This window comes from Girardinichthys multiradiatus, chromosome X (genome assembly GCF_021462225.1).
Source record: "Girardinichthys multiradiatus isolate DD_20200921_A chromosome X, DD_fGirMul_XY1, whole genome shotgun sequence".
NCBI classification, from domain to species: domain Eukaryota; kingdom Metazoa; phylum Chordata; class Actinopteri; order Cyprinodontiformes; family Goodeidae; genus Girardinichthys; species Girardinichthys multiradiatus.
Genome location: NC_061817.1, coordinates 10,492,463 through 10,519,940, shown reverse-complemented (window position 1 = coordinate 10,519,940; position 27,478 = coordinate 10,492,463). Strand labels below are relative to the sequence as shown.

General features: G+C 39.8%; 1 protein-coding gene across 2 annotated transcripts; it reads right to left on the bottom strand.

Annotated features, from left to right (window-relative positions):
• On the bottom strand, positions 1–27,478 carry LOC124863294 (guanine nucleotide-binding protein G(I)/G(S)/G(O) subunit gamma-13). 2 transcript variants are annotated; one of them, XM_047357625.1, is made up of 4 exons: positions 26,905–27,478; positions 21,758–21,910; positions 3,731–3,857; positions 1–2,023 (listed from the first exon to the last, which is right to left on the bottom strand). In XM_047357625.1, exons 3-4 carry the CDS (start codon positions 3,826–3,828, stop codon positions 1,918–1,920), a joined length of 204 nt encoding a protein of 67 aa, XP_047213581.1. In that variant the 5' UTR covers positions 3,829–3,857; positions 21,758–21,910; positions 26,905–27,478; the 3' UTR covers positions 1–1,917. The 2 variants fall into 2 exon arrangements, with proteins under 2 accessions (XP_047213581.1, XP_047213580.1); XM_047357624.1 differs by lacking the exon at positions 21,758–21,910 and having other exon boundaries at positions 26,905–27,468.

The window sequence follows — 27,478 nt, the reverse complement described above, 5'->3', positions numbered from 1 at the left end:
AATGTGGTGACCATAAAAAATTTATGCAACTGAGTACTGCAGCAAAGGGGTTTATATTATAGTGTGAGATGTTCAAATATGAATGCTGACAAAACAATTTTTTCCAATATATGGAGAGTGTCTATAAAGGAATAGGTATTTTACTTCTCCCAAAACTCTTGTTTGTTAACTATTTTTGTTTCATGTATTAATACATGATCACTTTAACATGTTTACACTATGCTAACTTTCTAATATGCTAAGAGTTAAACCCCTCCACAGAGACATTTTGGTGGAATTCAATATGCACGACTGTGACATTTTGACTGGACAGCTAAGAAATTTATAAATTAGCTTTTCTTATGTAATTCAAGGAGATATCATGATATATTGAAATCCCTAACCTCATACACTATATATATTTTTTCTCAGCCAGGCATTACAGCCAAACTTGTAGAATGAAACTCGTAGAATCAAGCAATCGCTTAAAATAGAAACTGTCTGACAACATGAAGTAGAAGACCTCAAAGAGCAACACATGACGTCTCAATTAAAATAAATCAAAAAACACAGGAAAAAAAGTCATTAACATCCATCACTATGGAAGGATTACAGTGTCTCAAAAAAATGTACCCAAAAAACTCTAAAGCTCCAGTGAAAAGCTAAATTACTAACGCCATACCAGAACGTCTCAATGAATTCAAAGGGCTAACATTATTAGCAAGTCTAATGTATTGCTAGAATAATGATTCTCCCAAAACAATCATAGCTCATGTTTTCTTAAAAAGTATTTAACATTACCTCTTATTTTTTACGTTTTTCAGCTTGCATTTGAGGTTTATGGTGGCAGAGTCAGAACAAAGTGAGACAGATCTTGAAAAACACATAATAACTGCTATTTGGTTGTTCCTGCTCAGAAATCAATCTTTACAAAGCAGGCTGCTAGTTCATGATCAGGTCTACCCAAAAAGCTTTTTTTTTTTTTATTCCCCACTTTTAAAGGGGTCATTACTGAATATGTCCACTTGCATGTTCGCTTTTGCAGACTATTGTTTTAGTATGGACTGGACCCAACAGTTTAAACGTCTTTGCTGACGATAACGTTTAGCTAAACTGTTGAGATTTACAAGATTTTTCTCTGCTATTCTTCAAATCAAACATTATTATGTCCATCAGTTTTACTCTCTAAACTATGGTTAATTGATGCAAAGAAATATATGTCTACAGGGGACAACACTCTTATGTTGATTACCCAGTAAATGCTAACTTTTGTATTGGAAGAACCATCAAAACCAGATTTCACTCACCTACAGTTACTTACTCAATCTGAAAAGTTATTCTTGGTTATTTATTTCAGTTTTAATAAAACTCCTAAGACATATATCAGTTTTTTAGCCTCATATTTGTGAATTATCTTGTTTGAGTTAAAAGTAAATAAATGTGGTTGTGTTTTTAATGATGATGATAGCCTTAAATTTCTTCCAGCACACCTATAGTCAGTCTGGCAGTGAGAATGTGATGGTATTAAACACCTCTGATTCATTAAAGTGGGAATTTAGAAAAAAACTTCTGCTAAGAAAATGCGACTGATGGCAATATAAATAAATAATCATACAGTATATTCATACAAACCAGTGTAGTACAAGTTATAATTGTTGCTCTCATATCATAGTGATGCTAGGTTGCCTTGGCAGGAATAAACGTGAAGAGTCAGACAAGGTTTGGAGCGATGAAGTGTGCAAGTGTCATTGTTTCTGTGCACTTGTTGCTGTTTGTGTGTGCGGGGTGAGGTGGGGGATATCAGCTGTAGTACATTCATGGTGAGGGCTCATTTGGCGATGTCCCGCCTCTGCCCTCACAGTCTGGGTTGGCTTCAGGGGTCATCTGTAGGGTTACTGTTGAAACTGGCGGTCCTGGGAGGTTGGAGGTTTCTTCTTCCTAGAGGAGGATGCATTTGCCTTTCTCCACCCACGGGTTGTTTTTCATCAGCTCTGGGTTTAGAAAGGGATCTTCGGGAACACCGTCCTCAATCCATTTGACCAAACTTTGTGGAAAGAGAGAAACAGAAAGTTTTCTTTTATTCCCTAAAATTTTTTTTTATTACTGTTTGTAAAAGTAACTCTGTTTAGACTCAATGAACATTTTACCCAACTATTGGCAACAAAATGGAATTTTCAGAAAATGTCAACATTTGCTTAAAGTGGGCATTTACCTTTTATTTCACACTTTTGTAGTACTTTGGGATTAAAAAAGAAAAGTGTGATATGAGTCAAATTTATTCTTATTGATATTTCTTTATAGCAGTATGATTCAAAATATTTTTATTTAATCTGTACATATTGCAATGACCCACAAAGCTCAGAAGACCTTTAACTACAATTTGGCATTATAGGATATTTTTACTGGCAAAACTGGGCAAAAAAAAGTAAGTCGACATCTCCGACTAATAAACAATTCACTTCTTGCAGATACATTACGCTGTTACCATCCACCATAGGATTAGACACTTTTTGTGATGAAATAGTAAAACATGCAATCGAAAGAAATAAACATGGAAAAAAGGATTTGGAAAAAAAATGAAACAGACAGGGCTGAAGTGCAGCACAGACAGACATGTCCAATCAAAAGCAGCACTGGAGAAGTTGTTTAATGTCTTGTCCAAGGATACATCGGCACAAAGTATTCGAGGTTTTTCACATTTCTTTTCACATTACAACACAAACGTCTGTGTGTTTTATTGGGAATGTATGGTGAAAGAACAACATAATCTACATCTAGAGACTGACACGTTTGCCCATTCTTCTTTGCAAAATAACTTAAACTCAGTCAGATTGGATGAAGGGCATCTGTCGACACCAGTTTTTAAGACATGACTTTCAACTAGGTTTAGATTTGTAGATTTGGTCTTTGACTGGGCCATTGGTCTAAATCATTCCATTACAGCTCTGGCTGTATATTTGGATTCAGTCAAACTGCAACATGAATCTCTGCGGCAATCTTTAGCAAGAGGGTTTTTATTTCCGAATTGTCCCGTATTAACTCTATCCATCTTTCCCATTAACTCTGACCAGCTTCACTGTCCACTGATGATAAGCATCCCCACATAATGATGCTACCACCACTGTTTCTCAGTGACAAAGTCCAGGTGATGTGCAGTTCTTCCACACTAAGCCTTTTGTAAAATGGAATATTTTGGTCTCATCTGAAAATGCACCTTCTCCCACGTGTTTGCGGTGTTCCCTACATGTCCTTTGACAAAATGCAGATTGGTATTTATTTTAGTTTTCATTTAGGAATATCTTTTCTGAAAAAGGCCAGATTTGTGGAGTGTGTGACTGCTAACAGCTTCTCCCCGATGAGATGTAAATCTCTGCAGCTCCTCCAGAGTTACCATGCACCTCTTGAATACGTAATGCTCTCCCTGCCTGGCCTGTCATATTTTCCAACATCTATTTTCATATGTTGGACTGTACAGAGCTCTCTGAGATGTTCAAAGCTTGGGATATTGCTTTATCTCTTTTAAAGGTAACAGAATAAGAGAGACTAAATTTGTATCATTTCTTTTTCCCTTCACAAACATTCACATCAGCTCCTTTTCTTTTGGTCTATCACATAAATTCCCACTAAAATACACAGAACATGGCAGGGTTGGATCTTGACAAAATGTGAAAAAGTACAACAGGTATGAATATTTTTGCAATCTGACTAGCAGACAGTCCTCTGGTAGGTTTTCCAAGGCATTTCCACTCACTCTGTGACTGTTTTGGAGGATTTCTCTCGTTTGAAGGCCAGCTGGTATTTGAGGCTCTCCACCTCCTTCTTCATCTGGGGCAGGTCCATCTCTTCCATGGCTGCAGCTTGATATAGGGTTGTTCTACCTGTGCACATAGAGAAGAGACCAGAGTCTTATTTATATAGTATGCTGTTCAAACAGAAGGCAGACTCCATACATCAGTGCCCTGCAGCAAGAGCAGTTACACCTACCACTCCATAGAAAATATTCAGGTTTTTTCTTTTGTATTGTCGAAATGGGAATGTAAAATCCAGTTTCATTTGTCATTCGCTAATGTTATTCTAATTTTGTTTCCATTTTTAGAGGTACTAATTCTTTAATTTCTTCTTGTATGGGTTAATGAAGGTAAAGTTGATCTGTTAACGACACAAAGATGGAAATTAGAGAATCCTTTGATTCTTAGGTGGAAGATAAAGAACAGCATGTACTTTTGCACTGTCCCAATTCCCATGTAAGTCTATGAGCGACTGAACCTTCCTCTCACCTTCACATCCACTGAGACTGGAGAGCTTACTGAGGCAAAAAAACGTGTGATAAAGAAGGTATGAAATGCAAACAGAAGCACCGTTAGCTAGATTTGATTTTTACTGTAGAGATTTTTTTTAATCAAGATCTGATTTTAGTAAAGTGTGAATTATTGGTAAATGACTGTATACAATGAGTCAGCACACAAACAGTGACATTTAAACCTATAATAGCTGAGAAAATTGATAGGAAAGAGCTACAATTGTCCATAAATTATTTAAGTCAATTTCTTCAACCTCCACTCAAAACTTGAATTTTTTTATATTTTATTTTTGCCAACTAGTCAAAGAGTGCAGTTGGCAGCATTGTTGCCAAGAAGGTCCTGGGTTTGGTTCCCGGCTGAGGGTCTTTTTGTATGGAGTCTGCATAGGAGGGTTACTTGGCTTTAATAGAGCCCTTTTTTTAGAGCCCTTAATAACTTGAATCATTTGACATAATTTGATAAGTGATTTTTGTATTTCCACAGGTGGGAATATTCGAAGAGTAATGCAGTGTTGCGTTCCCCCAAACTTGTTGCTATGCCTAGCTGGTCAGCTGGCTGAAACAAGGCATTTATGGTTTTCTAATACTTACAGAAAAGACCAAACTTGGATTCTTGGAAATATTCCCATCCCTGATAAAAAACCCAGTTGATGTGGAAACTAACGAAGTTGCATCTATCTATCTTATAAATGTTTCAATAACGTTTAAAAGTACAGTTGGCAAACTGTTTCAAATTAAATCAATAAGATCAGGTAAGATATTTCTGCTTAAAGTCTTTGTCTTCATGCTGCAATAAAGTGAAACTGTGATAGTTGAACTTCAGGTTATTATATTAGCCACTGCTAGTACCATCTAAAAAAATAGCAGTCCTTGTACTTTTGTCTTTGTCTTTTTTTCAAACTATATTCACAGCTGTGATGCAGTGAGAAGTTGTTTTGGAATCATTAACTGAATTAGTTTGCTTTAAAAATTGCTTTGCTTTGTATTGAAAATTCAGTTTGACTACTTTCACTTTCAAGTCTGAAATTCAATTTCAGTTCCAAGATTCAATTTTTTGTGTCACACATCCGGGTCCTTGAAACCACATATTAATCAAACACAGATTTATTGATTCACGGATGTCAATAACTATTTATTTCCTAAATTCAGGGGCTGCATCCTTTGAAGGTCACATTTGTAGGCCGATTACGTCATGGTGAGACGACACAGGCAATCCAACTTCGATGGTTCCTTCAAATGCGGCCTACAAATGCGTCGTTCTTTTCCCCAGATTTGTAAGATGGGTCCGGTATATCCTCCGTGACCCACACTATCCTATGATGCATTGCGTGGCCCACCCTATCCTATCCCACAATGCATCCTAGGATAGGGTGGGCCACAGAGGACATACTGGAACACCCTATCCCAATGCATCATGGGATAGTTAAAGTAGTGAAAGTGAAAGTAGTCAAACTGAATTGGTAATACAACAAAATGCATTTGTAAAGCAAATGAATTCAGTTTCCAACCATTAAATTCAGCTTCAAAGCAAACAAATTCAGTTTCAAACAATTAAATTCAGTTTCAGTTTACTGAAATTAATTTTCAAACCAATGCATTTAATTTCAAAATACACAAACACAGATTCCGTTTGAACAATTCAAATTCAGTTTCTGATGGCACAAGTTTCTTCCCATACAAACCCATACAAAAAAAGCTATCCAGCTGCTGTCAGCACGTGACTACATCTAGTGAAATAAATGTAAGCTGTTATTATGAGTCCTGTATATGAAAGTAAGTGCTGTAAGCTCGGAGTGCTGTAATGCATGTTTGAAATTCGTATTTTGAAATAAGAAAGGAAACAGTTCTTGAGTTGTCTCCTTGCGGTAACCACAGAGTTAACTAAAGCAGACTTCCTGTCAGGCTAGCTGGTACTCAGTAGAAATGTGTTTGACCATTTCTGCATTAAAATCTAAAAAGCCTGCCAAACCTAATTGAATTATTCTAACTTGAGCAGAGATTATTTACAAAGACGTTTGACATTTATGGAACCTTTGTGCTTTTTTGTTAAAAAACAGTGCTTTCAGTGCTTTTAGGCTTTAGAGCCAATCCTAGACTAAGAAAAGCAACACAACCACATAATGACCAGCAAGGACCACAGATGCAGCATAAATCACACTTGAAGCACTGTGCAGCACCGCCAGACGATCTTCCAGTTTCATCTATTATCTGAAATATTTTTTTTAGCAGAGTCTGATGTGGATGATCACTTATGAGAATTGCTCACAACATTGATTTATTTGAAGCCCTGAATAAATATGGACAGCCAAAAAGAGGATTGTACCACAGAGATCGGGAAATGCTCGACACACATTTTATGCATGTTACTCAGGCTAATACTGCTGAATTACGCAGCCAGGCCCCATTTGTTCCATGATCCCAGCAACATGCTCTGAAAGAACACACAGCCACGTGTTGATCTCTCTGGATCAACGTTTATGAAATAAATCTGTAAAACTGGTTCAGCTGTGCATGTTTATGATTTGAAAGGCGCATATGTCAACTTTTGATATTATTTGTTGAAAGATAGGGTATTCACTCAGGGAAGCAGAATACCGACAGACAGACTAAATTATTCCTGGAGACCATGACTGGAACAACCCCCTACTATTTTCCTCACACAAAACTAGTTTCGGTGCTCTGACAGAAAACAATGAATCATAAAACAAGAAAGCGTCCCCTTTTTTCTGATCAGTGAATGCACCGTTTGCTGAAATTGTACCATGTTGTTCGAACAACACTGTTTGACTGGGACACTGTTACTGAGAGATTTAAACTCAAAGTCAGCTATTCTCAAAATCAGTGAAGCATTTAAAAAAGTCAGAGGAAACAAAGAGATGAAAGGCTTCTTTCTTGAGAGATGTTGAGACATGTCTGCAGGTCAATCAGGCTGCAAGGGATCAAGAGAGCAGGAATTAAATCAAATAACAGTAAGGCTAAACGTATTACAGTTGCTCTGAGTCATCATTTCAAACATTTGATCATTTTAAACTTTAAACCTTTCTCATGGAACATGCTAGATTTTAATGTCTTAAGCATTTTGTAAAATTCAGAGTTAAAGTGAGGATCTATGTTCTTGGGAGCCTACAAGGACACCGCTGCTTCAGTCATGCTAATTTGAGCTGCTAAAGACAGTTTAAAATATGAACTGTGAAATGTAATTAGTTTGTCTTTGTTTGAAAATAATAGCAAAATCCTGTTTAATCATGTATGCTTTCTCACACACAGTGTGACATCACCTCTGCTTCTAATATAATCAATAATAAAACCCAAAAAACCTAAAAAATGAATGAGCACCCATGGCAAAAAGGCTAGCTGGGTCTTTTCTGATTTCTCTTCTCGCTCCAAACCGACATTCTGTACACATTAAACTGACCCAGTAACACTGTGCCCCTCTTGTCTTTCTCCTTGTACTTGCGTATGTGTGTATCCATGTCTCTATGAGGTTCAGATGATAGGGCATCTTGTATCCACTAAAAACTGATCTCAGTGAGATGGTTCAACACAGAAAAAGCAATGGCCTTTTTAGACTTTGCACTTCATGATGATTTAGTAATTGCAGGGGCTGTTGAAGGCAGAACAAAGAACTATACTCTCTATTTCACTGAATGGGAAGTGTAATAAAAATCTGAGGCAGAAATCTGGTAAAGGCAAAAACAACAAGAATTTAGAGGAAAAATCTCTCCATTCTGCTGCTCTCTTAGCTCCTCCCACATAAAACCTCAGGCATAGGCGAACCCTAAAAATAGAACGTCTCTACTGGGTCTCAAACCCCAGTCCTCTGAGTGGGAGTCAAATGCTGAACACCTTCAGCAACCACATCCTACCTCTTCCCACACATTCCCTCCTAGTCTGGACTGAAAAGAATTGGAAAAATCTGGTGAGAAAATATAAACTCCCTTCCAGTAATAGAAATGCAAAGTAGGCATGGGTCAGTAACCGGTCTACCAATGTTTTAAAAAGTTATAGATTCAAAAATGCTCAGATTTTTCATCATGCTGTTCCTACAGTTTAAAGTCCAATACCGGTTTGATGAGATATCATAGGAAGTGACAGATCATCTGGAGTTTTCTCCAGGTGTCTCAAGCATATAGTAATGCCTCCCCCACCTGTTGCTGTTAGTCAGTGGCCTTAAATGATATGTTAGAAAAACTGTGATGATCAATAAAGATCAATAAAACGTGTTCCGTTAAATCCATATTGTATTTTTGCGTTTTATACCACTTTGCCCTTGTATCTTACACTCACTCTGACTCTTGGAGTTTCATTCTGAGTATGTTTTTAACATAGGAAGATCATTTATTTCACATCATCTCCTAGCCCCATGTTACTTTGTAAATAACGGTGTAATGCAAAAGTGACAAGGATTAAAAGGTTCATAAAGTGACATTTTGGGATTGGAGTTGTTTTAAGATAGTAGAAGAGGGCTTTGGCGTTAGCCCCTCTCAGATTGGCCATTAGTTTAGGCCTCTAGGACCAACTAAACTGGTAAAATATGCAGTTGAGACATGAACTGTTTTAATTTTTTAACAGAACCTCACTTCAAAAGCCTTGAGCCATCCCTTTGGTGAGCAGTCAGCATTCTCTTTAAACTGGAGACTTATTTGCATGTTTACAAATGTGCCAGGATATTTTTGTATGAAAAACATGAATTTATTCCCATGACTGAGCCACTTTCTGTTATCTTCCTTTGCTTTATATAAAAAAAGCTTGACTTCTGAAAACTCAAGCTAGCTCTATCTGTTGCACGCGAAAAAGCTCTGAGCTATATCTGTGATTCATTTTCTACAAAACAAAACAGGGACTACTCATCCACTAAAAGTAAAGATATTTTTTTATACATTATTATTAAATCCAATCAAAGAAAAGAAATCAAAAAAATGTGGCTTCAACAGAGAGTGGATAGAGATTGGTCTGCGTGCAAACAAGATGAAAACCGCAGTTAATTAATAGGCCAGTTGTGTGTGTCCTTTAGTTAATAAGAGGAAAACATCAGGTGCAATATTACACCATGTGTGTGTGTTTCCTTTCAGTATTAGGGCAGACAGATGCCCACTTCCTGCCTGAGATCACATTTCAGCTGCGTCCTCCGGATATGGCAGCAGAACCTTGTTTGTTCTTTGACAAAAGCTCCTAGAACAATAAATTACCAAGTTACCATTACATTTCACTCAGCCATAATGGATACCAGCAGTTTTATTACTCCACCAATTTGACTACGGGTGAATAAAAGAGCAATGGCAAAGTATTAGATTAAAAATATGTTAGCTTATGTGTCATGTTTTGACAGGATTGCTTTGGGGCATACTTTTTCTATTTTTTATGTTGACTGGAATATTAGATTATAACCCATCTCATCTTTAAACGTCTCCACAACTTTCTCCCTGACCTGTCTATTGTATTTCTTGGTCTGCGTGATGCGTTTGTTCACTAATGTTCTCTTCTGAAGTCTTCACAGACCAGGTGTATTTAGTGGACTCAATGGAAGGCAATTGGTTGGACTGGATTTTGTTTAGGGGTTTCATGACAGAGGGGTGGTACAAATGCACGACACACTTTTCAGATTTGTTTTTGTAACATTTTGAAAACCATTCACATGTGGATGGAGCATGACAAAAGGTTCAACAGGTCCAAATACATGTACATAATGAAAACGGGAAAGAATAAGTTGCCATCTGAACACCAGAGGCACTTCAGTATTACAAAGATAGTGTATTAGTGTGTTTGAATTTGGATAGCTAAACCAGAATATAAAATTCTACAAATATTTAAATGCTGTTATCTGTTCATTCTCTTTTTACTTTTACATCTGCCTATATACATCCCTCCCATTGCCTACGTTTTCTATTGTTCTTTCTCCCTCACCGTCTCAGATTACTTGCTGAGTCACTGAATACCCATCCATGTAAATTTGCCTATATTCATGTCCTGAACTGCCTCACACACAATACAATATGAATGATGGAAAGATTATTGTAGGGCCATTGGTTTAGTGTCGTCATATGTTGTACAGTTTGAATCTAAATGATTAGTTGACTCAGCTTTCCTTTCATCTTTAAACTCACTTTATACCTTTCACTGAGCTCAGATTTCTGTTTCCCATCTGTCTCCTGCTGTCTTCTACAAATGCTCTCTCACTAAGTGCTCTCTGTGCATTTACACTCATTTCAAACTGTTAATGCATTACTCCATGCATTAGCAGCCTCTCCACATTTTCTTTCTGCGAGCCCCAGCCAGTGGCTTGCAATGATCACGGTAGCTAATGAATTGTGTCAGTGTTAATTTTGCATATAGAGGTCTTTGTGAAATGACTGAAAGTTTTTTTTTTTCTGACAAATTAATCTCATCAACAAATTGGCTTCTTCAAAAGTTTTCTAACTATACTGAAGAAGTTAAACATCTACGATATCTTTGTCATCAGAGATTCTCCGATCCAATACTAATACATTTCAAAATCTTTGCTTACTGTTTTCCCAGAATGCAGGAAGGATAAGAGGCGCACCATGAATCGACTGCACTGTTGTTGTTTTTTTTCTTAATCCGTCACCTACTGGTCAGAATCTAAAAATCTCAAAAAGTGTTTGGTTATGGTTTAATTGTCCATATTTTTCCAAATATGTTCCCAGATATAATCCCACAACAATGATACAGTTAAGAGGGATCTGCTGTTTGCTCCATTTGGATTATTTATCTCTCAGAGACAACAAAGATGCTAAAACTGCTTTAATATACTGGCGAGAAATGGTTCTATATATTGCCAAAAGTATTTCTCTGTCTACTTTTACATGAACATGAACTTTGATGACATCCTATTCTTAATCTATAAGGACCATTTCGTTGATGGACCGACCATTGCCAGCAATAGCAGCTTTAACTATTGTGTAAACATCTTCCACAAGGTTTAGGAGTGTGTTCATAGTTAGATAAGAAAACCAAACTTACAGCAAGTGATTGCAACACCTAAATTCATTAATGTGGAGTGAGGCCCAATACTTTTGGCAATATAATGTATGTGAAAACCAAACCTGTTCTTTGATAGAACCAGCAAAGAACTTGAAGTGCAACTGCTGTGGTGGAAAAACCTGATTTCTGTTGGGCACTGCAGCTTCACTTGTGCTGACCTCAGAGGAATAATTTGACGGAGGGAGTGATCCTCTTTAGCCTCTGTGGCAAATTTATTCAGTCACATTAACAGTGAACATCTTCTCTCTTGAATAAAATCTCAACAGAAAAAAAAGAATGTGACAACACAACATGTGTTCCTGACCTTTTTAACTTATGCCTCACAGCGGTGAAAATTAGATACTACACCTCACTTGGTAATAATACACTTCATACACCTTGGCATTAACATGAGTACACAAATTGAATCTTCTAACACCCCCACTTGTACTCAGGTTGCACAAATTTGAACAGAAGTTACACTATAAACCACAATACAGAAGTCGAACTCTTTCACTTATTTTAAACACCAAACAAAACGTCAGCAAACGTTCTCAGTTTTAGCTTAGAAGCAGCTTTGGTCATGATATCAGCAGCCTTTTCATCAGTAGTGCAATATAGCAGACAGACTTTCCCTTCATTTACAATAGACCTTCCAAAATTATATTTTATATCCACGTGTTTGCACCTCTGTCTGCTCACAGGGTTTTTGGCCAAAGCGATTGTTCCCTGGTTATCTTCATACACTACTGTCTGTGTGTATTTGTGACCATCAATTCCTTCCAATAACTGTTTTAAATACAGGTCCTTCTCAAAATATTAGCATATTGTGATAAAGTTCATTATTTTCCATAATGTAATGATGAAAATTTAACATTCATATATTTTAGATTCATTGCACACTAACTGAAATATTTCAGGTCTTTTATTGTCTTAATACGGATGATTTTGGCATACAGCTCATGAAAACCTAAAATTCCTATCTCACAAAATTAGCATATCTTTAATAGTGTCTCTAAACGAGCTATGAACCTAATCATCTGAATCAACGAGTTAACTCTAAACACCTGCAAAAGACTCCTGAGGCCTTTAAAACTCCCAGCCTGGTTCATCACTCAAAACCCCAATCATGGGTAAGACTGCCGACCTGACTGCTGTCCAGAAGGCCACTATTGACACTCTCAAGCAAGAGGGTAAGACACAGAAAGAAATTTCTGAACGAATAGGCTGTTCCCAGAGTGCTGTATCAAGGCACCTCAGTGGGAAGTCTGTGGGAAGGAAAAGGTGTGGCAGAAAACGCTGCACAACGAGAAGAGGTGACCGGACCCTGAGGAAGATTGTGGAGAAGGGCCGATTCCAGACCTTGGGGGACCTGCGGAAGCAGTGGACTGAGTCTGGAGTAGAAACATCCAGAGCCACCATGCACAGGCGTGTGCAGGAAATGGGCTACAGGTGCCGCATTCCCCAGGTCAAGCCACTTTTGAACCAGAAACAGCGGCAGAAGCGCCTGACCTGGGCTACAGAGAAGCAGCACTGGACTGTTGCTCAGTGGTCCAAAGTACTTTTTTCGGATGAAAGCAAATTCTGCATGTCATTCGGAAATCAAGTTGCCAGAGTCTGGAGGAAGACTGGGGAGAAGGAAATGCCAAAATGCCAGAAGTCCAGTGTCAAGTACCCACAGTCAGCGATGGTCTGGGGTGCCGTGTCAGCTGCTGGTGTTGGTCCACTGTGTTTAATCAAGGGCAGGGTCAATGCAGCTAGCTATCAGGACATTTTGGAGCACTTCATGCTTCCATCTGCTGAAAAGCTTTATGGAGATGAAGATTTCATTTTTCAGCATGACCTGGCACCTGCTCACAGTGCCAAAACCACTGGTAAATGGTTTACTGACCATGGTATCACTGTGCTCAATTGGCCTGCCAACTCTCCTGACCTGAACCCCATAGAGAATCTGTGGGATATTGTGAAGAGAACGTTGAGAGACTCAAGACCCAACACTCTGGATGAGCTAAAGGCCGCTATCGAAGCATCCTGGGCCTCCATAAGACCTCAGCAGTGCCACAGGCTGATTGCCTCCATGCCACGCCGCATTGAAGCAGTCATTTCTGTAAAAGGATTCCCGACCAAGTATTGAGTGCATAACTGTACATGATTATTTGAAGGTTGACGTTTTTTGTATTAAAAACACTTTTCTTTTATTGGTCGGATGAAATATGCTAATTTACTGAGATAGGAATTTTGGGTTTTCTTGAGCTGTTTGCCAAAATCATCCGTATTAAGACAATAAAAGACCTGAAATATTTCAGTTAGTGTGCAATGAATCTAAAATATATGAATGTTAAATTTTCATCATGACATTATGGAAAATAATGAACTTTATCACAATATGCTAATATTTTGAGAAGGACCTGTATATGCATTCTTGCATTGTAGAGGCTAGAGCCATATATTCTGCCTCACAAGTAGAAAGTGCTACTGTGGGCTGTTTCTTAGTTTTCCAAGAAACTAAAGAACTGTTCTTGCTTGGGCTTACACAGTAACCTGTAGTACTGCGTCTGTCAGTTGTGTCACCTGCCCAGTCAGCATCACTATAGGCTACTAGACCTAACATCTCACTGGTTTTTGTGAAACACAGCTCCTTATTTGTAGTTCCTCTGAGGTACCTTAGTACATGCTTCACTGTAGCTCATTGCTCCTCTGTTGGTTGACAAAAATATTGTGATCATTTGCTTACCACAAAACTTAAATCTGGACGTGTACACGTTGACAGATATATAAGGCTGCCAACAGCCTCTCTATACATCCTTACATCTTTCATCTTAATAGCATCTTCTGTGTAATGCAATTTCTGGTCACAGGTAGTTTCTCTGGGATTACAGCTCTGCATGTTGAACCTTGGCAATATCTTGTTGACATATGTTTCTTGTGACATTTGTACACATCCATCAGAGTGAACAAAATCAATACCAAGAAAATGCTTAAGCCTGCCCAAATCCTTCATCTTAAATCTGACAGAAAGCATCTCCTTCACTTCATTCATAACTTTTACATTGCTTGCTGCAATTATCAAGTCATCAACCCAGATAATCATGATAGTTTTATGATGTCCTGTCTCCTTTGTATAAACACAGTGGTCTGCTGGATTTTGCATGAAATCATTTTCAGTTAGATAATCATGCAGAACCCTATTCCAGTTTCGGCCAGATTGTTTCAGCCCGTACAGAGATTTTTGAAGTTTACATACCAAATCTTTCTCTTCTTCATAACCTTCTGGTTGATCAGTGTATATTTCATAATCAATGGGGGCGTGTAAGTAAGCTGTTTTCACTTCCATTTGATGGAGTAACAGATCCTCCTGTACCGCTTTTTGCAGCTGTAATCTTACGCTTGTTAAGTTGGCTGTTGGACAGAAAGTTTCACCATAATCTGTCCCCACCTTCTGACTGTAACCCTGAGCTACATACCTTTATACCTAACATTTCTGTCAATGTCACTCTTAACAGAATAAACCCACTTACCCCCCACTGTTTTCTTGCCCTTTGGCAGAGTAGTTAGGGTAAAAGTGTTATTCTCTTTTAAAGATTGGATTTCTTCATCCATGACTTTAATCCATTGCTTTGAGTTAACGGACTCCACAGCTTCTTTAAATGTGTGTGGAACACCACATAGAGCTCTGTAACAGTAATCTATGGTAGTGTGTATCTCATCACTCTCACTGTTATATGTTACAAAGTCTTTTATGTGACTAGGTTTTCTTCTCTTCCTGGTAGGATACCTTCCGCTGTCAGATTCATCACTGGTTACACTTGATTCTTTGTGATTGGGCCCATCAAATGTGGCACTCTGTGAGTTTTTGTCCCTCACTACTGGCTCTTGAGCCTCCTCATTTTTCATGTCTATTTCCTGTGTGGCTCTGTCAGCCATATATTGTCTTGCTCTATCATAGTAATTATTTGGTTCTACCTCATCGGTTTGTGTTTGCCTTTCCATATTTGTTTTGCTCACAAATTTAGCAAGTCTGTGCTTCTGGACCTTCTCAGTGTCGGGATGATAGACCAAGTAGACAGCGCTGTTCTTATCATAGCCCACAAAAAGTCCTTAATCACATTTTGAAACAAACTTTCCCTTATTCTGTTTGTATGTGTGACATACAGATCCAGACTTCTGCATTTTTGATAAATCTGGCATTTTACCTGTTAGCATTTGGTAAGGTGTCTTCCCTGTCCTTTTACTGAAGCATCGGTTTCGTACTATGGCTGCTGTTTGAACAGCGTAGTTCCATAGACATTTAGGTAGCTGACTTTCAATCAGCATGCATCTACCCATCTCAAAGAGAGTACGCCAGCCCCTTTCAGTAAAGCCGTTTTGGTGAGGTGACTATGGTGCTGACATTTCAGGCTTAATACCCTTTTCTCTTAAAAAGGTTTGAAAATTTCTACATGTAAACTCTGCGCCATTGTCACATCGGATATACTTTACCTCCTGATAAGGGGCAACATCAGGTAGAAAGTTTTCTGTTGCCTGCAATGTATCATTTTTTGTCTTTAGAAAATACACAAATACTGCATTTGAATAATTGTCGGTGAATGACTGCACATATTTGTATCCATCAATAGACACTGTAGCTATTGGACCTGCTAAGTCTGTGTGCACCATCTGCAAGGGAGCCTTCGCTCTTGTATCAAGGCTTCTATTTCGGGTTTGTGCAAACTTTCCCTGAATACACACCTCGCACTTTTGCTCTGGTGTATCTGTTTTACCTTTAATCTGCATACCATTAACCACACTCTGCAAACTAAGAATGTCATCATAGTTGCAGTGGCCTAATATCTTGTGTCATGTCTGTATATCGTGGCAGGTGTTACACTTATCACTGTCCTCAGCTTCGGTTGATAAATAATACAACTTACCATGTACACTAATGTTAAAATTAGTACCGTCTTTGTGGGTTAGCATGTCCTGTCCTTGTTTAAAGGTGACTGTTGCTCCCAATGTGTGGCCAACTTTACCGAGAAAATGTCCTGGGAGTATGAAGGAATAAACAGCGCGCCTCTCAGCGTTGCTCTGTGTCGCTGTCCTACACTGTCGAAGACCTCAGCATCTCCCCACCGTTGAGCGATGCCTTTGCAGAGGGTTCCATCTGCTAACTCCACGCAGTGCGTTTCAGGTTTGAAGGTGTCATCAATGCTCTTAAATTTGGCTAAGTCATTAATGATGCGTGAGGTAGCTCCTGTATCGACCATCAGACCACTCTCCTTGATGCTGCGCGCTTATTGTTGCTGCTGGATTTTGACTTCTGCATCCTTGATCCTGAAGACATAATCCGTCGCTGCCACTCCAGATCCGATGCTGCTCTCATCTGTGAATTTCCACGCTCCATCTTGTTTGTCTTTGTGTCTACATGTGGTATCATTGTGAGTGTTGCTCTTGCAATGATGGCCCCACATCTTTCGTCTGCATGCTTTTGCTCGGTGCCCTTTTGTTCCACACTTAAAGCGCACAATGTCGGCATTACTATTTTCTCTGCTCTGTGTACTTGACCTGGTGTCCTTGCGCCCGACTCTTGCCACAATCTTCATTATATTGTCAGTGGATTTAGCCGCGGTTAACTTTTCAGTGTCTTCAAAACTACGAAGCTCCGTTTTAAACTCAGGAAACGTTATATTGTCCTTGTTGTGTGTCACATGTATTGTGAACGGTTTAAAACTTTCAGGCAGTCCTTTTAAAACCATAGCAATCAAGAAGCCATCGCTTAATGTCTCACCCGCGTTGCGTAGGGCCGTGATGGCAGTCTCTGCCCTGATGATGTAGTCAGTAACCGTTTTGTCGCTCTGCTTTTGAAGAGATATCGGCGTGGTGTACAGGTGGATAATGGGGGCTTACCCTTTCCGGCGTAGTAGTCCCTCAGTATTTTAAGTGCCTTTCTTCCATTATCGGGTGCATCTCTCATAATAAACGAGAGGCTTTTATCGTCCAAAAGTTGAATCAGCTAGGCATATGCATCAGCATTTTTCTTACCATCTGCCGCTTTTCGGTTTCACCGTTGGGTTCCCTCAAAACGGTATTCTTCAATCCTAATAAGTGCATGTGTCCAAAGACTTTAGTTTCCCAAAGTTCATACTTGCTCTCATCTCCATCAAATATACGTCGAAGTGACCTGCCTGTCCCTCGCTGATCCATGATGCTATCCCGCCGTTAGTACGCTATCCGTCACGACTTTCTAACGGTGATAAATCATCAGAACAAAAATTCTCCTCGAGTTGCTCCTGGGCCCATAACCTGTTGAGCACTGCAGCTTCACTTGCGCTGAACTCGGAGGAATAATTTGACGGAGGCAGTGATGCTCTTTAGCCTCTGTGGCCAATTTATTCAGTCACATTAACAGTGAACATCTTCTCTCTTGAATAAAATCTCAACAGAAAAAAAAGAATGTGATGACACAACATGTGTTCCTGACCTTTTTAACTTACGCCTCACAGCGGTGAAAGTTAGGTACTGCACCTCACTTGGTAATAATACACTTCATACACCTTGGCATTAACATGAGTACACAAATTGAATCTCCTAACAATTTCCCTCACTGGATAGTTTACACAGCCACACTTCTTTGAACTGGTCCTCTTGCACCAGCTTTAACTGTATAGTCGTCTGACGTATTCATTCCAAACTACAAGCCTAGCTGGTGAAGAAATATGAATTATTTTTGGTCAAAAGCTGTTAACATAGACACAGCAGTGGTCTAACACCTACTACTGCTCTGTGATGACAGTTTTGTATATAAGAGGCTTATTAGACCATCATTCAGTTGAAAGTGTAGGAAGCTTAGCAGGTTGCTAGGAGAAGGTAGATACTACATGTTTATTAGAAAAGCACCTTTTTTGTTAAGCCACCACAAAGGGGGCATAGATAAGTCACAGAAATAAGATGAACACATGGAGGATAAAGTGATTTAAGTCTCAAAGAACAGATGGAGTTCACATAAGAGCATCAATCCAAATGCCTTACTGATAATCGGATGTAGAAGTTGTGGCTTAGTATCTGAACATGGATAGATAATAACATAATGGGGTCCAATTGCAGAGTATTAACATAAAAGATACATCACTGCGCATTTTGATAATAGCAATGGATACTACAATCAGCAACATGAAATCTTTTCATTTTCATCACTATAAGGAATCCTTCTTTACCACAGACTTTAAACTGAGCTTAATATCTACAAATATAAACAGAATGAAAGATTTCTCCATGGAGTCAAAATATAATCAACAAACACAGTCCACTGTATTCCGTTTTCGCTGTCATTGACCTGTAAATGAGAAGCTATCTTTTTAAGTTAAGATGGCCACTGTTCTCTAATAGAAAATAAATAAAGTATTTTTCAGCATTTCATAGTTTATTTTAAATGATACAAGTTTGAAGAGAAGACGCGCTATCAACGGAGTCTCTGGTCTATGCTTGCGTGCCTGCCCCCATTCCACTTGATCAGAAAACGTTTTCTGAGCTCCAGCTTTTGTACAACTCTGGGGTCTCACTTATAAAACATTGTGTAGGATCTATATATAAAGTTTACGTATGCCCATAAATAGCGTACACCAAAAAAATCCAGACTTATAGAAACGTGCAGGTGCACCAGCAAGCAATTTCCCCTTCAGAAATCCCAGCTGCACCTCAATGTTTGCATAAAAGGTTCCACCTTCTGTCCTGCCCTCTACACACCAACAAGCAGCAATTCACACCTCAACCCAACTCCTCAACATCCCATTCAGACACAAATTCTTGCCATACACCAGCCACCTCCCTACCTTCAGACCCCCTGCTTGCACTACGGATCTCAGAGGAAGATATGAATGGGCTCTTTCAGCCCCTAAAAACATAGAAGGCCTCAGGAGCTGATAATGCCTGAGAACCTGCACCGACCAACTGGCACCCATCTTCTCTGAGATCTTCAACAAGTCACTGGAACTGTGTGAGGTTCCCTCCTGCTTCAAATGCTCCATCTTCATCCCAGTACCCAAGAAAACCACCATCACATGATTAAATGACTCCAGGCCTGTCGCCCTGACATCTGTGGTCATGAAATCTTTGAGCGACTGGTATTGAAGCACCTGAAGGACATCACAGGCCCCCTGCTGGACCCCCTGCAGTTTGCCTACTGGGCAAACAGGTCGACTGATGAAAACTCCATTCTGCAAAACCTCGACCACCCAGGGATGTACGTCAGGATCCTGTTTGTGGACTTCAATTCAATTCAATCCAAAAACACTTTATTAATCCTGAAAGGGAAATTAAACATTGTTGTAGCTAATACTATGCAGGTTTCTTCAAAGAGCTGTTGAAGATGCTGATGGCTGTGGGCAGGAAGGATCTCCTGTAGCAGTTTGTCTTACAACAGATCTGAAGAAGCCTCTGACTGAAGCCTCTGACTGAAGACACTGAGGATGTTCAGGGTTTTCCATAATGTTTTTCATTTTATGAAGAATCCTTCTTTGCACAATGATATTTATCAGCTTGTTGAGCTTTTTTAAGTCCCTGGCGCTGATGCTGCTACCCCAGCAGATAATGGCAGAAGAGATCACACTCTCCGCAACAGACTTATAGAAGAAATGCAGCATCTTGCTGCAAACACCAATGGACCTAAGCTTCCTCAAGAAGTACAGTCTCCTCTGTCCCTTCTTGTAGATGACTTCACAGTTGCATCTCCACTCCAGTCTGTTGTCCAGGTGAACACTGAGGTATTTATACTCCTCCACCACCTCCACTTCTTCTCCCATGATAGAAATAGTTTTTGACTTATTCCTGTTTCTCTTAAAATCTACAATCATCTCCTTTGCTTTATCCATGTCAAGATGGGATGATTGTTTCTACACCATGCTACAAAGCAGTCCACCAGTTCCCTGTACTCATCTTCTTGTCCATCTCTGATCCACCCCACGACTGCAGAGTCATCGGAGTATTTCTGCAGATGACAGGAGTCTGTCTTGTACTGGAAGTCTGAGGTGTACAGAGTGAAGAGGAATGGTGAAAGTAGAGTCCCCTGTGGTGCTCCTGTGCTGCTGACTACCTGGTTACACTCACAACCCTTCAGTCTCACAAACTGTGGCCTGTTTGTCAGGTAGTCTTTGATTCAGGAGATTGTTGAGGCCTCCACCTGAGTCTGGAGTTTCTGACAAAGCAAATCAGACTGAATTGTGTTAAATGCACTGGAGAAATCAAAGAACATGATCCTCACAGTGCTGCTGGCTTTGTCCAGATGACAGTGGGTTTGTTGAAGCAGGTGTATGATGGCATCTTCAACTCCAACTCCACCACGATAAGCAAACTGAAGGGGGCTCCTGATGGTTTACTGTTTGCTTACTCAGGTGGGCCAACAGGAGTCTCTCTGGGACCTTCATGATGTGGGATGTCAGGGAAACAGGTCATTGAAGACTGATGGGTGAGTTTTCTTTGGTACCGGAACAAGACAGGAGGTCTTCCACAACACTGGAACCTTCATCTTAGCCAGGCTAAGGTTGAAGAGGTGCTGCAGAATCTAACAGAGCTGCTCTACACAGGCCTTCAAGACTCTAAGGCTGACACCCAATCTGTACCTGCAGCCTTATTCCGATTCAGTCTTTCCAGTTGTCTCTTCACCTGACTTCTTGAGACACACAGATGAAAGGGGGAGGCAAAGGGACAGCAGTATCTTCTGATTTGGTGGAAGGCAAACATGTAGAAGCAGAAGGGTCCATGGCTGACATGGAAGAAAAGGAGAGCTGTGGGTCAAAGGAGGGTTTGATGTCTGTTTGGCTGTGAGCAGAAGATGAGGATGCTGAGCTTGTTTCTGAACTGAACCTATTGAAGAATGTGTTTAGTTTATTGGCTCTGTCCAGACATCTATCGGTCTAATCATCCTTCTGCTTGAAGCCTGTGATCTTCATCCCTGACCACACATCTCTGATATTATTTTGCTGGAGCTTGCTCTCCAGCTTCTTCTTGTACATCTCCTTGCTCTTATCTTATCTTGACTTTAAGTTGTTTCTTACCATGTGGCTGGCATGGTGCATCGCAGTCTGTAGCCTCAAAGCAACCTCGCAGGGCTTCTTCAGCTTCCTGTGACCATCTTCTCACAGTTCTTTTTATTACAGGTTGCCTCTGAACAAGGGGCTTATATTACAAGCAGAGAAAAATAAGATTGTGATCTAATTTGCCTAGAGGAGGTCTTGCTTTAGAGATGTATGAGTCCTTGACATTTGCATAAAACAAATCCAACGTTTTGTTTTCTCTGGTAGAGCAGCTGACAAACTGTTGAAACGTTTGAAGTGTAGCAGAGAGTGAAGCATGGTTAAAATCACCAGATATTGCCACAAATACATTGGGGTGTTGTGTCTGTAGCTTAGCAACAACTGAGCTGATGGCATCACATGCAGTGTTGGCAACAGCTAAAGGTGGAACGTATACTGTTGCCAAAATAAGGCAGGTGAACTCTCTGGATAAATGATATGGACGAAAACTTACTGCTAACAGTTCAATATCTGGACTGCAGAGACGACACTTCACAGTAACATGTCCTGGACGACACCATCTGTTGTTCACAAGTACTGCTACTCCAACTCCTTTACGTTTGTCGCTCCTCTATAAATCTCTGTCTGCTTGTATGGTCAGGAAAGCCTGGCAGAGAGATGCAGGAGTCAGGGATATCATCCTGCAGCCATGTCACAGTAAAACACATAATACTGCATTCCTGATACTTTGGCTGGATCCTTTGTAGGGCACAGAGAAAAAAGCAAACAAACGCAAATTCACTGAGGCAGAAATCGAGGTGTTGATGAGCGAGGTGAAGAATCGAAATCATATGATGTTTGGTAGCCACAGTAGTGGTGAAACAAATAAAAGGAAGTGTTGTGAGTTTCAACACAGTATTTAAATGTTTACAGCAGTCTGTGTTATTGCCTCACACTTTGTCACAATTTCTGTGTTAATCTGTGGTTCACATCACCCTGGTAATCATTGGGGAGAGGAATGTGATGGTGAGAAAACTAGTCATTTAGCCTGGCCCAGATGAAATGTCACTTTGATTTAAGATAACAAGTTGGCTTATAGGCCTTTTTTATTTATGTAAAAGGTCCTTATGTATAGTTATGGCTCACCAGCACAAGCATAAATAACACTGAGGTTTCAATGCGTATGATGACGTTGATCAATGATTAGAGTCTGACATAGAGGAAGGACATGGAGAGGAATCATGATGGAGTGTGGCTTCAATCTCCCACCTCACCATCTGCATCGCCACTTTCCCGTCTCCAAAACGAGCATACACACTGGTCAGAGTTTGCGTGAGGGACTTCAAGTTGTTTTATATTGATCACAAACTTTGCGTGGAAAGTGACGTATGCCAGTTTTAGGCCCTGTTTTGTGCATATGCCATGTTTATAAATTAGGCCCCTGACCTTCAATTCCCAATTTCTCTTTTAGCTGTTTTCACAATTAGCGCAGTTAGCATAAGTAACTGTAAACAATAACAGCCTATGAGGGACGGTGTACTGCAACGTTCAGATGTGTCACTGGTCCAACATACCACCTCAGTCCTGCCAATGGCCTAATTATTTGATTCTGGTGTGAAGTAGTGACACATTTAAAAGTTTTGAGGACTTGAGATTGACAATCCTGACCTAGACAATGTTGACCATTACCCAAACTGTAAGAGTTGCATACCATCTAGAGGTTTAAAGCTTAAAGAACTAAATCGGAGCAACTTTGTGTAAAAATATGCAGCCTTTCTGTGATCTGTTGTAGTCAGCTCTTTTCAATTTGATCCGTCACCACGTCAGTGAAACTTTCTCATAGCAGGAACAAATTCACATCCTGTGGCAGATAGCTTGTTTTTGTGTCCCATAAAGTGGATGCAAATGCAAAATTAGCAGAAGATCCACATGATCAGCATCTGCCAAAGACTAGCTCTTTGTTGTAGAAGCTTCAATAAACAGCTGCCATAGAAACGATAGTTTCCTTTCAAAAAGTTTATTACTTTTGTGTTTTCTCTGACTTCATTTTTAAACACCTCCCTGATGCTGAAAATGACATTTATTCTTCATTCCACAGGTAAAACTTCTACACCAAAGAGTGTTGGGTTTACCTTGACCCAGTAGTGGTTAGGTATGGTGCATTCACTGATCGGTTTAAAAGATTCTAAATCAGTGGTCAGGGTGGATCAAGCTGAAAATCCTCAGATTCCAGTCATCTCTACTGCACAGCTTAGAAAGTTAATACAATACATAGATTTTTATTATCAAATATGATTGCACAGGGTAAGTTATGTCTTCAACATTTACTAGACCTCGAGGTCTTTAAGAGGTAAATGTTGTCATCCATAGCAACCCAAAAAGATTGTTACAGATTGCGACATAATGAGATAAAATATCATGCAATTTGCAAATCAATGCAATGTTGCCAGATACTGGATTGTGTTGTGAAATTTTAGACCTGTGAATTAATGGGTGAATACTTGAGCTCAACTGACCATATAAAGCAGGTGAGCAGGTGTGCATCGGCAAGAGTGAAACAGTCATGTGTCTGAGGATGTAGGAACCAAACAAAGGATGTAAGTATAACTTTAACTAGGACTTTCCATTAGTTAATTACATTTTCTTTGATAAACCTCCTGTTTTTTTCTGTTAAACCTTTTCTTGTTGACCTTATAGGTGTCATAGCTTGGTCCTGCATCAAGGGCGCTGCATATTAGTGCATGTGTTGCTTTAAAAAAACATTCTGGATTTGGGTGTCTGTGAGGAGGGCAAAGTAGGGTGGTTGTTTTAGGGGGTGGGGCATGTAGGTCAGATAGTGATTTGGGTCAGAGCATCCAGAGATTAACCTTTACTCCCTTCCACTCTCCCATATTCCCAGCCTCCCTTTTACTGTATGTGTGCATGTGCGTGTGAGGGAGGTAGGGGGGTGTGTGGGGATATGTGTTGCTAGGGCTTATCATGTTGTACGGCTCTCTCTGAGGATGAACCAACAGGAAATCAAAAATGCAAGAAGCAGAAACTCTTAACATAAGGAAGAGAAGAGACAAGAAAGAATATGTAATGATGAAAAACCAATAATAAGATGTAAGAGACAGAAGACTGGATCAGAGTGAACAGATACAGTATTCTTGCTTCTATAGCTACTGCACTGTAAATAGAGGCTAAAAATAGAAAGGAAGAGGCAGAGCTCTTCTGACCTGCGGAGAGTGAAGATGGAGGATGAAAACGGGCTTCTCTTCATTAAACTGGCAAGGAGATGATTTCAAGAACTAAAACTTTTTGATGCTCAGAGATGGCGTTTGAGCTTTTAAAATCCACTTGTCTGTTCAGCCATTCTGTGAGCTCTGAGTGCCTGAAACCAAACCAGATGATATCACACCAGTCTGCAATCGAACACATCCAGTCAATAGAATCTAATCAATATGAAATTAGACTGGATGGAATTATGTGTGCATGCTAGGTCCCAGTACACTGCAGGGGATAGCAGACTAAGATGTAAAACAACAGCCACAACAACAAGAGAGTTTAGTCTGGCTAAACAACCTTGACAATATGCTTATTAAACACAAAGTGCTACACAACGACATCAACACAGACAAAATACTACAAATACCATTACCTGCTAACACTGCTAAAACATCCTTACTACGTACAATGCAACAAAATATCTTTAAAGCCACTGTATATACCTGCAGTGTAACAAAACACTTCAAAGGGTTCCTAAATGACTACAATGTAAAAAAATAATAATAATAAAGGACTCTATATACCTACGGTGTAACAAAACAACCTTATAAGGACCCTAAATGCCTAGAATGTAACAAAACCACTTTATAAGGACAGCGGTCTATAGGCGAGAGGCAGGGTACACCCTGGACAGGTCGTCAGTCCATCGCAGGGCAACACAGAGACACACAGGACAAACAACATGCACACGCCCATTCATACCTAAGGGAGTTTTAGAGACCAATTAATCTAACGGTCATGTTTTTGGACTGTGGGAGGATGCCGTACCATACAGTATAGAAGAAAGAATTCTGAAGGATTAATTTGTAAAATTTTAATTTTAATCAGCCACAGCAGGGTTTTATAAATTGTTTAACTCTAAGATTATCTAATTTGTTTCGGTAACAACTCCATAAAAGATGCTTTTATGATTAGAAATTATGCTGCATTTGATTTGTCTCAGAAGTCGGAGCTCAGATCTGGGAATGACATCACAGCCGATCTGAGCTCTCTCTTATTGCAACTTGGAAAAACTGTGGAATTTGCCAAGTGCTATGGTGCAAACGTAATGTTTGTGAGCATTTCCACTGTGGAGTCAAGAATGAGGGTGGGTGGGTAACTCTTTCCACAGGGGCACTGTTGACTGAGCTCTCGCTCTGAGTGTGGGAGAGAGGCAAAAAATAAAAAGTATGATTTTAAGCAATGCAAGTATAACGAAAATTTCTGCCACAGCGACTACACTTTATAACTTCTATAGAGTCAAAGAAATGTCCATGAAAAGGTGGTACAGTAAGAAACTTCAAAGATTCCGCCAACGCAGACTTCAGTGTTCAGTGGTTTGAAGCGGGAGAGAAGCGGAGAAACAGCGGCAGCTGAAATTCAGTCTAACTGTTTTAACCATTAACTTATCATTTCACAGCATTTACACTGTGAAACCGTAATATAGTCACTTTTAAATCAGAAAAGATTTTGTAGCATTTGTAGATATATAAATAAGGCCTGAGAACCATGTCCCAAAGGAACACTAACTACACACACAGTTGCCGCTTTGTTTCTAAAATGTCTGTTGAGGATCCACAAGGATTGTGTTTTTTATCAACCAAGATGATTCTGGATTGAGTAACTTTATATACATACTACCTTGTTGTTTATGGACTGTTGATTATTTGTGCAAATGTTTTGTACTGTCATTTGATTATTCCACTATAACATACCAGATACTTGTCACTATAAACCAGAATGGTTAGAAACTAATTTGAGTAATTTAAACATTTTGAGCAATATTATGTGAAACGAATTAAATTACATTTAAATTAAGTAGATTTTAAAACTTTTTTGGAATTTAACTCATTTGGGAGTTTTTTATCTTTTGAACTCTTATAACGTCTACCAAGAAAAAAAACGTACTTTTCCATACAATTTTTACATATTGTCACTGTAGTTTTATTGATTAAATTCTAACAGTTTGTTTTACTGGCATGCCCTTTACATTTTGATTATGTTTTTAAGTATCATCCTTGGAAATTAAAACCAAAGCGTAATACCAGAAAGAAAACTGAGACAAGGAAGGAGGGCGGAGAGGAAGAACAGAGGATAAATGTAAGTTTTATGTAACTACCGTGGTCTCCTATAGGGCCCACAGACAAGGTGTGTGTGTTGAGGGACTGGAGGCGGACAGGACAGGAAGTATAATACCATCAACCAATTTCAGTTCACTTGAAAAGTAGCTTTCACGCCTAAATGATCCAAAACCCTGCGCAGTGTGCGTCAGATTGCCTTCAGACAACCATGGAGATCAAACTGAAATCCAACATCACATTTTACAGAATTACTTCCCACCGCAGAAATAAAGGACCGCCTGTGCTGAAAATTATGATGATGATGAGGGTTTACAGAGTTAGTCGCATCTCTTACCTCACTGATGCGCCGCCGGCGGCTGTTGCTCTGCTCCAAGTCTGAAGATGCAGGTGAACACTGCAGCACCCACACACCGACAGTCGCTTCAATTTTCCCGTACAGCCCAATAGCAGCGCGCCTAACGTGCGTGCCCCTTAATTGATCTGCGTAAGTGCGGTGTTCGCTGACAGAAAGACGAAGGATAAAATCCGCAGGATTCGGGCTGAAACAGATGACTAGCAGTATGACTGTCTGGACGAGGCTGGAACTAGAACTGCCCCCTTTGTTTGTAGGTCCCTGTTGATGCAGCACGAAGCTGAGGCGGTTCAGGGGAAGTTAAAGAAGTAGTGCGCCTCGGTGCTCGTTCGACTGTGCACCCTCCTGCTCTCTGCCGGGATCCTCCTATATGAGCGTCCGTGTGTGGATGTGTGTGTGTTGAGAGAGAGAGAAAGGGAGGGAGGAGAGAGACAGTTGGAATGTGCGTGTGTGGTCCCAGAGGATGGCTGTGGAGAGTGGACCGGCTTCACTAATTTAAAGGACGGAAAGACCCCAAACTGTCTGCACTCTCCTCTTGGTTGGGCGTAGATTTCTG

Excerpts from the sequence above, each read along its gene's own strand:
- LOC124863294 (XM_047357625.1), bottom strand. The coding sequence starts at position 3,828 with ATGGAAGAGATGGACCTGCCCCAGATGAAGAAGGAGGTGGAGAGCCTC. Across the intron at positions 2,024-3,730 it reads TCCTCCAAAACAGTCACAGA|TTTGGTCAAATGGATTGAGG; the intron begins GTGAGTGGAAAT and ends CTTTCCACAAAG.